We start from the raw sequence: 13885 nt of genomic DNA on the forward strand, positions 1-13885 counted from the left end.
CGGATCCGCACCAAACGCGAGTGTGAAAGTAACCTAAGGAAAGGCCATCAATGTTTTACTTCTGAAAACCCTAGACTAGACAAACGTCAAGCTATGATACATTACAAATCAAATTGTTTTAAATGTATAATTTAAATCTACAAAGTTGTCCTTTGTCCCAACACATTTATATCATAAACTGCTGTATACAATACAAAAAGGCAGAACGCCGGATATAAACCTACTTCGACTGCTGACTGTTCTTCAGTGCATTGATGCATTTGCCAAGAATCAGGAGTGATGTATTAATGTTCCCGCTTTCCTTCAGCCTTTCACCTTCGTTCTGAGTTTTTGTGCATCTTTCAGAACCAGCCAAGTCACACAGAGTCAATCTAACAACAAAACATCATTTTTAGAAGATTGGATCAAATGAAACCCACTGCTTTACCATCTTCTTAAAACAATACATAAAATCAGCGATTCTGGTTTTCTAATAAAATTCACTATTGGCTAAGAAAAAAATAAAAATCTTCAAACAATAGCCATAATTTAAAAAGGTGCATTCCTTTTTGTTTCATCATTTGCTAAAAGGTGTACCTGCATTTTGACGGGACACAAACCTGGCCATGGAGGGCAATCTTAAAAGGAATCGTCAGGGATTAGAAAATAAACTGTCGGCTTTTTTGTTCCCCGTAAAGACCACATTGCTTGACAATGGGCTGTGGCTGATAGACACTCGCCCTCATTTACTTGAAGGATGCACAGCAATAGCATACACAGCCCATAGACGACAAAGATAAAAGAGGCAATCTTTTTGTGTGGAGGTGGTGGTACGGACTATTACGCTAGGGCTAAATGTTGACCTGTGTCGTGCGACACAAAAGGGTTACTACATGACCGTTGCAAAAAAAAATAAAAAATTTAAAATATGACTTTGCGAATGTCCCATCACAGCATGCCGCATTGCGACTCCATGTAAAATGTCGCTGTGTAGCCACACCCTTAGACATGTGACTTTCAAAACAGAAAATGATGAAAACGGAACTCATCACGGCAGGTTTGCGTTCTTAAATCCAGATGCGACATTTCGTTATTTAAAGCCTTTTTCAAGTATTTTTTTGGGTGCACCGGTCCTGGAGGTACTGCAATACCAGGTCAATGCTTGAAGTGGACAGAGCAAACTCTTTTTCCATCTCACTGTTCGAAAAATCCATTTAATATATGGTCCCCAGATAGGGGGTGTATCAGATATTAAACTGATGAGAACAGATACTACACTTGATCTTAGCCAAGAGGCCGAGAAGTGATTTTTTCCAAGGATTTTTTAATAGCAAGTGCTGTCCACATGTGATGCAATTTTGATGTAAAAACACAGCCAAATGACAGAAAGGTTGTAGGCAAGTCGCACGCATTGCAGTATATGATGGTAAAGTCGTGTGAGACTTGCGACCAAATATCCAACAATCTTGATATTTGCGCAGTTGGTTCAGCTCAGCATGTCATGTGTTGCATCGTGACCCCATTAACAATCATTATAGATGCATAATCATGTTGCCATGTAGCCCCAGCCTTATTCTAGCCCATCTCACACAGACTGCTACACGTCGCACTAAACCATTTCCTTCAGTGGGTTTATAATGTATGTTATAAACTCATTATGAGAACACCGGAAAAACCTGGGCATTCTGCAGAATAGATTTTAAAGCGCAGTGAGCACCTCATAACAGAGACAAGTAAAGGTGGATTTACACGGGCAAACGAGCAGCAGATTGTCGAGAAGGTAGAGATTATTCCTGACAGCCGGCTGCTCGTTCAGTGGAGGTGAAGAGCTGCATTTACATACAGCGATCACCTCCACAGTATGAGAATCAGTGATCGCTATTAATCATACAGCTGCATTGTTTCTGGGCAGCAGATCGTTGATTAGACAGGCCGATCTGCTGCCCAGAAATGATAATTCAGGCGCCTGCATGAACGACAGTTTAGGATGATCTGCTGCACCTTTAGACGGGCAGACTGTCGGGAAGGAACGTTCATCCACCTTTAGAGTATCAACCACTGTCACATGGGGTGCCTATACTTTCCAGTCTAGGAACGTAAACAGGAAGGTAAATAACTAGGAGATGATTGAAACTGAAAAAAAATGATATAATATTTCACATGTGCCCAGAGATCACTTCCCTACTTACTCGCTGACTTTTACTACTCGAGGAACATCTGCATCTTCAATTTTTAAGAGACGAACAGTAAATATACTATGACTGCAAAACACAAAAAAAAAAAACAGGATTTAAAAGCATGAAATGATAAAACGTTCCTTTAACTATCTAGATTTGAGCATATGCCATGCCAGCAGAAAGCCTGGTTTTCAAGATTACACTTCTCCACATCATGTTTACAGAGGAGACGACCGTTAGGCTAGGGCTACACTGTGACTTTTTGTGGCACTACTAATTGATTTTAACTACTGAGCCACAGTTGCAGTGCAGAGAAATACCTTAGATCAGGGATGCTGAACCTGCTGCCCTCCAGCTGTTGAAAAACTACAACTCCCACCATGCCCTGCTGTAGACTGATAGCTTTAGGCTGGCTGGGCATGCTGGGAGTTGGTTTTGAAACAGCTGGAGGGCCGCAGGTTGGGCATCCCTGCCTTAGATTATATGCATTCTGGTGGACTGCAGCCGTCACTTAATAGTTCAAATAGTCAGTGGTGCTACATAAGGCACAGTGTAGACAAGGATGAAAAATTGCAGGTTGTTAAATTTATTAATTGTAAAGAAGGTGCATCCATTTAGCATTTTAGTTCAAAGCACAAATGCCTAGATGCATATTTGATATATTTAGATGCTTTTCATATATATATATGTAAAAAATAGCCAGCAGCACTCCAGGAGATTAAGGCAAACGGTGGTTTATTGGACCCAAAGTCAAGCGACGTTTCGACAGCTTGTTGCTGTCTTTGTCAAGCAACAAAGACAGCAACAAGCTGCCGAAACGTCGCTTGACTTTGGGTCCAATAAACCACCGTTTGCCTTAATCTCCTGGAGTGCTGCTGGCTATTTTTTACTTCTAGCTCATTGGACCTAGGTGCGGGTTCACATTTCGCCGGACGTGCACCCCTTGTTTACACAGTGTGCTGCCTCCTCATATATATATATATATTATATATATTATATATATATATTATATATATTATATATATATATATATATATATATATATATATATATATATATAGGCTGCACGATATATCGCAAAAATAATCAAATCGCGATAATCGGCAAATGCGATTTGGCCGACCCGAAAATGCCGCGATTATATATGAAGGGGCCCCTATTGATAAAATGTCCTCTGTCCTATTGATAAAATGGCCAGCCTCTGTACTTACTTTCACGATGAATGCACTGCAGCGAGCGGGAGCGAGCGAGGCGGCCAGCGCGTGACTGACGTCACTTAATTCAGGAAGCAGGAGCGTGACTAAGTGGGAGGAGCGTGACAGTGACGTCAGTCACGCGCCGGTCGGCTCGCTCGCAACCGCTCTCTGCAGTGCATTCATAGTGAAAGTACAGAGGCTGGCCATTTTATGAATAGGAGAGTTATGTGCGCAGTTTAGGACACATGAGGGGATACATAGGGCCATGAGGGGGACCAGCATAAGATGCTATATGTGTGTCATAGCACACATCCCCCATAACAGTGTCCTCCGCCGATCCCCCATAACAGCGTCCTCCGCCGATCCCCCATAACAGCGTCCTCCGCCGATCCCCCACATAACAGCGTCCTCCGCCGATCCCCCACATAACAGCGTCCTCCGCCGATCCCCCACATAACAGCGTCCTCCGCAGATCCCCCACATAACAGCGTCATCCACAGATCCCCCATAACAGCGTCATCCACAGATCTACACCTCCACAGATCCCCCACATAACAGCGTCATCCACAGATCCCCCATAACTATGTCATACACAGCCGCGTCAGCGGCTCATATGGGAAAATCCAAGCAAATAGACCTCTAGCACAATTCCCTTAAAATATCGCATCGCATACCGTTATCGCAATTTTTAGGGCCCTAATCGCAATCGCACAAAATTCCCATATCGTGCAGCCCTAAAATATATTATATATATATATACACATACACACACACACACACACACACACACACACACATATATTTTTTATTCTTTGAAGAACATTTACCTTCTACTTGAGGAACTATTCAGTTTCGTAAAACCAATGCTTTGGAACTTCTTCCCCACAGCAAGAATTCTGCATGCCTCTTTAGCATCTGAAACCTGTACCCACTGGAGATCTGAAAAGTACATAAGCCAATTAATAATTAAGATATATATTAAGGGTTGTTAACCCCCAGGGCCTTACGGGCAGACCGCCTAGTGTTGCTCGACCTCAGGACAGAATCATACTTACCTGCCGTTGAGTTCCAGCTCCTTTGCTCCCATGGCTACTGCAGAACTCTAGTCTCCCAGCATCAACATCTGGTTTGACACGGGTCACGAGGTCGCAGCAGTGACCCAGTGACAAGATGCATGGGGGACACTCCACATTCATCAGCTGCAGCAGCCATGTGACCCAGGTCAAACTGGATTTTGAGACTAGGTGACCAGTGATCTGTAGTGGCAGCGGGAGCCGGAACCTAGCAGCAGGGATAGGTAAGGGCCGTTTAACATGAGTGAGTCCACTGCGAAAATCACACTCCGTGTGTGAGCATGATCCTCCATTCTGCACTTACAGAAGCGCAGGGCATTATCATGATTTATAATGCCATGTGCCTCTGCTTGACCTTCCTTCTACAGAATCATACTGACATGAAGCTGTCAGTATGATCCTGTAGAAGGTCATGCAGAGGCACACAGCATTATAAATCATGATAATGCCGCGCACTCCTGCAAGTCCTGAACGGAGGACCACACTCACACGTGAAGCGCGATTCCCGTAATGGACACATTTGTGTGAAACAGCCTCAAGTAGGATTCCCTCTGCAGGTCTGGAAACACTGAAAGGGGGAGGGGGTGTCTTCCCCTTTAATAGTATAGCTCTGCTCATTTCAGTGTAAACGGTGCTGGAAAAACATACCAAAGTGGTGGGATGTGGAAATACAACATCTCAGAATGCAAGTAAAAATGGCTCACCTTTTACAAAACTGAATCCTTTTAAATCCTGGGCAAGCTTTAACGTTTTTCTCTTGTGACACTTATCACCTGACACAGGGTCCAGAAGATCAAAAATACATTCATTGTAGATTTCACAAAAGGAAATCCAGACAGAGAACTTTACAGAATCATTAACATCGAACTTGAATTCTTCAGATTCCCTTACACGTTCTTCAAATTCAGAGAGGACTCGCGAACAGTTTGACACTCCTCCAACTACAGAAGAAACAAGAAGATTCAGAAAGAGAAGAATTTCTTTATTTTGAACCCATCCTGCCTTTTTTTTTATATATACAAAAATGATGTCCCTGAATAACCCCTATAATAATTAAGCCTGTTTGGCTCTTAATGGCACAATAAAGCCATTTTTGCAGCTCAGCATTTCAGAAGTCATTGAAAAAAGCAAAGCAAGCAATTATTTTACACTGAATAACCAGTAAAAGAAGACTCCTCCAATCTCCTGACATGCCCGTTTTAGTAACAGTAAGTATAACGTATAAAGTAACTGTATAATGTGCTATTCCTCTAATATTCCTACTAGAAGTTTATGAATAAAAGATAGAGCTTGGTGGAGGATAACTAGAGGCAAGATATAGGTTAGGCCTACACGACGACATTTGTCGCGCGACAATAAGGGTCCATTGACACGTCCACAATTTCGTTCCGCATTTTGCTGAACGGAATTGCGGACCCATTTATTCCTATGGGGAAGCACGATGTGCTGCCCGGACACGGAATTGCGGATCCGCACTTCCGAGTCCGCACTTGCATTCCGCAAAAAAATAGAACATGTCCTATTCTTGTCCACAATTGCGGACAAGAACAGGCATATTCTATTAATGCCAGCAATGCGCGGTCCGCAAAATGCGGAACGCACATTTCAGCTTTCCGTGTTTTGCGGATGAGCGGCTCCGTGGATACGCAAAACACGTGGCGGACGTGTGAATGGATCCTAAGTCGCGCGACAGATAGGGCACAACTACACTGCAACATTTTGTTGCACCAATGTTGAACGACAATTTTTATAATGGCAGTCTATGGTGTCGCACTGCAACATGCGACATGCTGCGACTGCGACGCAACAGTCGCAGAAAAATCCATCTCTAATGGATTTTTTGCGACTGTCGCAGTATGTTGCAGAGCGACACCATAGACTGCCATTATAAAAATTGTCGCGCGACATTGGTGCGACAAATGTCGCCGTGTAGACCTAGCCATAATAGACCCGACACGGCAGGCCTGGAGGCCTTCAGAAAGCCCCCAGCTGCAACAACAACTACTCGGCATCCCGGTACACTGACTAGGACACAAAGGTCTAACCTAATGACCACAGCTGTTGAGGGATTAAATTATCGGGATAGGAGTCCTATCTGATCCAAGCAGTGATAGCAGGGTAACATGAGCAGAGGGCTCTTCAGAGACCCAGCGCATCAAAACGAAGGATCTGCTGCCCTGATTGCCGCGTAAGATAGCTGTCCTGTTTTCAGCATTTAGATGCCATGGTCACATTTGACCACAACATCTAAGGGGTTAAAAGTGTGCAGTCATCGCCGGTCGCAGACAATATTCCCAGCAGAGACCTGGTGGCTATGGTGCCCACTGCACTCATAAGCAGGCGCCATATTTAAATCTCCTCCTTCTGACGCACATGAGGGCAGTGGGACTCTAGGGGTTACATCCACATAAAACACCTAATAATGACAGACCTTACGAGAAAACTAAACATTACCGTCATCATTGAGAAAGTCTGTTGTATCTGCAGAGGTCCTACTGTTGTTACTCTGAATACTACAATGAGGGTCCACCTAAAAAATAAATGATATATGTAAATACGGCACATCAGTTTAATTTTCTAAGACAAAGGAAAGATTTACTCAAATATAGATGAGACTAATTTCCATACAACCTTGTCTAAAATCCAAAGAATTGATAAGTATATACTGCCCATTTCATATTGGTCACAGTGAATAGTGTCCAGTGTTGTAATGTGATATTCTAAAACTTTAGATCTTCCCCTGGCCAATTCTGTGTTTTTGCTTTTTACTCCATGCCTTCCTTAAACCATAACTTTTTTTTTTTCATTGGAAACAGGATATATATATTTTTTTTTTTAACTTATTTTATTTCCCCCTGTGGGCCTTTAACGTGCGACTGTCTGCTTGCTTCTACCATATACTGCAATGATTTAACATTGTAGCCTATGGGAGATTCACTATGTTTCTATCAAGCCCTGCCATAGGCAACCGAACAACTCCCTCAATTTCAGCCAGGGAAGCCATTCGGGAGCTTAATGCTCCTAAGAAATGACCACTTAAAACAGCAGGCACCCAGCTGCTACTGTGCCCGCTCAGCTTCTCAGCTACTGCAAAGCAGCTGATCAGCAGGGGTGGAAGTTGACGGATAGGCCCTCACTTGTAAAGGGTTGGAGAAACCCCTTAGAAGCAAATCGCCACTTTACATTATCAGTTCTTGTTTTGATCCAACTCGGTGACAACTATTTTCCTTATACATTTTCATAACACCCAGAGCGCTGTTTTTCTAGTACAAAGCACACACCCAAAGTGGAACATACTAAATAGGAATCTATTGAGTTCAATGCAAGACTGCAGTAAGCCGTCATGCTCCCTCTAGTGGTGGCTGCAGCCAGACAGCGTGTTATCTTTCAAAAAGTGCCGCAGATTATAGATCATTGAAAAGATCATTTGTGTCGACAACTAAATAGTCGTTTGCCAGCAGCAGATTGTGCTGTGTAAATAGCATCTGCTGCCGCCAAACAACGAGTCTGTATGGGGACAAGCGATGGCGTTAGCCATCCCTCCTCCCCATACTGTAGAGAAGATCGCTGCATCTAAATGCAGCAGTCTCCTTCACTGACAAGCAGGCAACTGTCAGGAAGGAACGCTTCCTTCCCGACAATATGATGCTGTATCGTCCCGTATAAAGGGACCTTAAAGGCTATGTACACCTTTGGAGGAAATTTTTTTAATATTGCACTTATTTCTGGCTAATAATTATATTCATAATTGGTCTTTATTAAAAAAAATATTGAGCCATTCTTTTACAAAGGGTTAACTGTTTTACTAGCTGTGAGACTGGTACTTTCAGTTTCACTTTCTGCCAGTCATCTAATAACCCTTATCCCTAAACTACTAAGAGGTCATAAACACTTCTTCACACTGGCGTTTTGGTTTCTGTTTGTGAGATGAGTTCAGGGATCTCACAAGCGGTCCAAAACAGATCGCACCAAACGCGAGTGTGAAAGTAGCCTTAGGCCTCATGCACACGACAGTGCAGTTTTTTGCGATTCGCGAAAAACGGAAGCCGCCCGTGTTGCCTTCCGTAATTTGCGGAACGGAACGGGGGCGCCGGCAATATAAATGCCTATTTTTGTCCGCAAAGCACGGACAAGAATAGGACATGTTATTATTTTTTTATTTTTTTAACAGGGCCGCGGAACGGAGCCACGGAGTGCTGTCCGCATCTTTTGCAGCCCCATTGAAGTGAATGGGTCCGCATCCGAGCCGCCAAAACGGCGGCTCGGATGTGGACCCAAACAACGGTTGTGTGCATGAGGCCTTAGTAAGATAAGGATTGAGCTTTAATGGGTGTTTATAATGTGAGAGAGCAGAGATGAGGAGTCCGTCTGCTCCTCAGATGACGGAAAAGACAAAAAACCCACAGGCAATTAGTAGAGTAGGTCAGCTCTGTACACAATAAAGGATTCCATATTGTTAATAAAGACCAATTGAAAAAAATATTTTTAGATCAAAATAAGTACAATGCAATGATAAAAAAAAAAAAAAAAACACATTGCCCCCAAAGGTGTACATAGCCTTTAAGACCACAGATACCATACAGGGTATATTCACATGTTGAAATCATGGATTTTGCTACAATTTCACATCAATCTCTGAAAATAAACCGGCAACATGTGAATATATATTAATCTGTTTAGGTAGTCTCTGTGTACATCAATATAGAAACCAGAGCCAACATAAGATTTTAGAAGCGTTTATAGGCAATGCACATTTGTCCCCGCAGCACTTACACAATATACCTCTTTTGTATGATGGAGGACACCATTTTTAATCGAGTGTTCTGTTTTCACTTGCTCTTTAGTCAGTCTTATGTAATCTCTACATTTGTGAGGCTTAATATCCATTTTTGAATAAACTTTTCCTTCAATTGCATTAAAAAGCAATTCCATTGATCTTGGTAAAATACCACCATCATTCTTTGAGCCTGCAATCAAAGATGACAAATTGACGTCTACAGAATGAACAAATCAATCACTACATTACATGTCAATTAGAGGATCCACACACACAAAGGGTGGTCTTAAAGGGGAATTCTCAGTATAGTGAGAGGTGGTATTCGCTCGTACATGCCACTACACCTTCATTCTTCATCACAGTTTGCCTACGCAGTGACACTCATTGCAATCTGAATTGCTGCGTAATGCAAAAATATATATATACCATTAAAGGTGCATTTTACTATACGTTATGACCTCCATCAATACTGAGAGTGAAAGGGCCGCAACCCACAATCAGTGCAGCGAGCACCCACTGTGCTGGGAATTGCAGAACAGCTCCATTCAATGGAGTCGGCAGCGGTTACCTGCACAGCTCTGCAGAGAAACTTAGAGGAGACGGTCTTATACCAAAAGTCAGACCTCCTCCGATTACAAAGTGGTGGAATATCCTAGGGATCACTTTATGACATGGCAACACCCCTTTAACTTGAAGGACAGCAGATAGTGGGGAACACAGCTCTTTTAACCCCTTCCATCTTGGGATTTGTAGAAGATAGAGACATGGTTCTTGTATTGTTTAAAAGCTAACAATCTAAGCATTATTTTCTACTTCAGGAGATATAGCTGTTAGAAATCAGGTCGGAAGTAATAGCAGCTGAACGTGAAAGCAGGTTTCAATTGTTTCCACTCCTGTTTACTAAAGCTAGTTAACCACTTAAGGACCACAGGTTTATACCCCCCTAGTGACCAGGCCCTTTTTTACAAAATCGGCACTTCACAACTTTAACGGTTTATTGCTCGTGTAGCGGTCAGGGGAGGGAGAGACCGCAAAGCAGGATTCAAGTACAGTACAGCGGACAAGGGGACTAAAGCAAAAACCGGCTTTATTAAAGAACCAGATGTAACTGCCGGAAAATTGGATTAACGGTATAAACAGGTTTACACAGATACATGAACACGAGTTAGAATAAATGCGTTCCACAGTATACACATCAGAGTCCAGGCTACACTCAGCTAGTATACTCCTATCTAGCCCTGCTACCCAGGGGACGCTTCTGAAGCGCACTGACTAAGTCCCTGACTCTATAACCTATCACAGATAAGCACCGGTGCCACTCCCAGTTCTGCAGATTCTCCTGGATCCAATAAGATGCAGTCTGGCTCCAGGTCCGGTCACTTGCTTGTCTGTCTTTCTCTCTCTGGTTACAGCAGATACAGATCTTCTTCAGCTCTGGCACGAAGGATCCGGCTTGTACTGGGACACACGATCCCACTCCTCTGTAACACACTGTGCAGTCTCTTTCTCTGGATCACAGCTGCAGCACTTCAGTTCAGAGTCTATCTTGGCCTGTCTCCAGCACAACCAGCTTCTCAGGACTCCATCAGTCAGGCTCCATGTCCCATCACTAGCCTTTACTTGGCTCCTAACATGGCAGCCATCCTCTCACAGCTCTCAGGGCACTCCCACCTCCAGCCAGGACTCAAACCCTGGGAACTTCTGGCTCCTCCTACCTCTTGTGTATCTCAGAAACAGTTCAGCTTCCTCATTCTCAGAGCCACAGTGGGCTCTAGTGGCTGAAATAAGTCATTACAGTCTATGTAGCACCATATTGTAGATATCCGTGCAAAGAACATTTATTCTAGGGGCTGACCTTTACACTCGGTCATGCAACTTGGCACCCAAATGAATTTTACCTCCTTTTATTCTCACAAATACAGCTTTCTTTTGGTGGTATTTGATTACTGCTGAGATTTTTCATTTTTCTGATATTAATCAAAATAGACCGCAATTTTCTGAAAAAAGGTGTATTTAACTTTTTCTGGTAAAATTGTTCAAATATAATTATATTTCTATACAAGTTTGTGTCAGATTTTATTGTGCTACATGTCTTTGATAAAAAAAAAATCCAATAAGTGTATATTTATTGGTTTGCGCAAAAGTTATAGCGTTTACAAACTATGGTACAAAAATGTGAATTTCCGCATTTTGAAGCAGCTCTGACTTTCTGAGCACATGTCATGTTTCTTGAAGTGCTAGAATGTCAGGATAGTATAAATACCCCCCAAATGACCCCATTTTAGAAAGAAGACACCCCAAAGTATTCGCGGAGGGGCATGGTGAGTTCATGTAGGATTTAATTTTTTTCACAAGTTAGCAGAAAATGACACTTTCTGAGGAAAAAAAAAATAATAATAAAGTTTCCATTTCTGCTAACTTCTGGCAAAAAATATATATATATATCTCCCACGGACTCACTATGCCCCTCAGTGAATACCTTGGGGTGTCTACTTTCCCAAATGGGGTCATTTGTGGGGTGTGTTTACTGTTCTGGCATTTTGGGGGGGGGCTAAATTGTGAGCAACCCTGTAAAGCCTAAAGGTACTCGTTGGACTTTCGGCCCCTTTACGCACCTAGGCTGCAAAAAAGTGTCACATGTGGTATCGCCGTACTCAGAAGAAGTAGAGCAATGTGTTTTGGGGTGTATTTTTACATATACCCATGCTGGGTGAGAGAAATATCTCTGTAAATTGACAACTTTGTAAATAACTTTTTAAATTTTTTTATACAAAGTTGTCATTTACAGAGATATTTCTCACACACAGTACGGGTATATGTAAAAATACACCCCAAAACACATTGCCCTACTTCTTCTAAGTACGGCGATACCACGTGTGACACTTTTTTGCAGCCTAGGTGCGCAAAGGGGCCCAAATTCCAATGAGTACTTTTAGGATTTCACAGAGCACTTCTCACGCTTTAGGGCCCCTAAAATGCCAGGGCAGTATAAATACCCCACAAGTGACCCCATTTTAGAAAGAAGACACCCCAAAATATTCCGTGAGGGGTATGGTGAGTTCATGTAAAAAAAAAAAAATTGTCACAAGTTTAACTTCAGAGCTGCATGGCGCTGTGAACACGCGCGCATATGCGTGCGTTCACGCAAAATCTCGGGTCTCACGAGATGACGCCAATAGGCGTCGCTGAGACCTGAGAGCGCTGCCGCCCGGACACCTATCTGCGTTACAGTGGCGGCAAGCAGTTAAAGGGGTTGTCCGGGATTGGGGACATTGGTGTAATCGTACTAGAGTGACATACATGTCCTACCTTTGCCACATATTTCTGAAGCCCCGTTTACATATAGGAAATTCTTAGCCGGAAGTTTTCTCATACTCAGTGACATACCGGGTCTCTTGCAGGCGAGCTGAAGCCTCTTCTTCCCGCTGCTGAGGGAGCCCGGTGACGTCACCGGCACTGATGGGCGGGCTTTAGCACTGCTCTAGCCAGTAAAACAGCTAGGGCAGCGCTAAATCCCGCCCATCAGAGCCAGTGACGTCACCAAACACACTGCTGGGCAGAAGCCTCCGCCCGGCAGTGTGTTATTGTAAACAAAAGAGCCTTTGCCCTGAGCGATTTAGCGCAGGGCAAAGGAGAGCATCGGAGCATGAACTGCTCCGATGCTCAAGTCAGGGGGGTGCCTGGGTAAAAATGGAGGTTTGTCCGCGTTCAGCTCTGAACCCGGACAACCCCTTTAATGCTTGCGCTGAAGCTGATATTGTCCGTTTTCAAACAAGACCAGAACCATGTTTCTAGCTTCTCATTATCCCAATATATGAGGGGTTAAGGCAGCCCACCCCCCTTTTCGGCTGCCTGTGATCTCAGTCAGCCTGTAGGAAGAGGGGCAGCTGACAGGCTGCAGAGGAGAGAATTAAAAAAATATATATAAAAATATATAAAATTTGGCAACATAATAATCGTAGTGATCCACAGAATAAAGTTACCATTTTATTTACACCATACAGTCAATGCTGTAAAAATAAATCCCACAAACTAATGTTAAAATTGCTAAAAATAAAATGTACACTATATGGACACGAAAGTGGTTCCTAAACAAACAAAAAAAAAACTCGTCAAGGAGGCTTAGCGAAGATAGGATGCTCGCCACATACATCATAGTACACCCGGAAGAAGAGCGATGCCGAGGGGAAGGTATACTGTGATGTATGCGGCTCAGGCGGAGTAGGGAAGTACCCAGCCGGCTACCATCCTTTCGTCAATATGCCTGTGCTGCATAATAAAAGGCTGAAGATTTCACTCAAACTCAGGGCCAGGGAGGATGACGTGTACTCTGCCTAGCTATGTCCATCAAGTCTAACTGGGCGTGGCCAGAGGTGGAAGAATGCAGCCTCTAGGAGCAGGAGAAACGCCCCCTCAGGCTCATTTGCATATAATAAAAGTTACTTTTTGTTATTAACTGCAGCACATAGTGAGATGGGACTAAGATAGTTCTGTTCAGCTGACATTAGCACATCGCTAATGTCAACCAGGTTAGTCTACTTTCACACTTGCGTTGTTCTTTTCCGGCATAGAGTTCCGTCACTGGGGCTCTATACCGGAAAAGAACTGATCAGGCATATCCCCATCCATTCTGAATGGAGAGTAATCCGTTCAGTTTGCATCAGGATGTCTTCAGTTCAGTCG

The 13885-nt window shown here is 43.3% G+C and overlaps 1 protein-coding gene and 1 non-coding gene across 3 annotated transcripts in view; both read right to left on the reverse strand.

Moving 5' to 3' along the window:
• Positions 1-13885, reverse strand: part of KIF20B (kinesin family member 20B) — a 146661-nt gene that overhangs the window by 111206 nt on the left and 21570 nt on the right. For both annotated transcript variants that reach the window (XM_040436643.1, XM_040436645.1), the window contains exons 6-11: positions 9208-9392; positions 6880-6955; positions 5130-5366; positions 4180-4291; positions 2169-2240; positions 225-371 (exon numbers count right to left, since the gene is read on the reverse strand). In XM_040436643.1, coding sequence (XP_040292577.1) covers positions 225-371; positions 2169-2240; positions 4180-4291; positions 5130-5366; positions 6880-6955; positions 9208-9392 — 829 coding nt within the window. The remainder of the gene's footprint in view (positions 1-224; positions 372-2168; positions 2241-4179; positions 4292-5129; positions 5367-6879; positions 6956-9207; positions 9393-13885) is intronic.
• Positions 1097-1287, reverse strand: LOC121006348. The gene has a single exon (XR_005780205.1). It is a non-coding gene; the product is annotated as a U2 spliceosomal RNA (small nuclear RNA).

Source organism: Bufo bufo, chromosome 6 (genome assembly GCF_905171765.1).
Source record: "Bufo bufo chromosome 6, aBufBuf1.1, whole genome shotgun sequence".
Classification (NCBI taxonomy): Eukaryota; Metazoa; Chordata; class Amphibia; order Anura; family Bufonidae; genus Bufo; species Bufo bufo.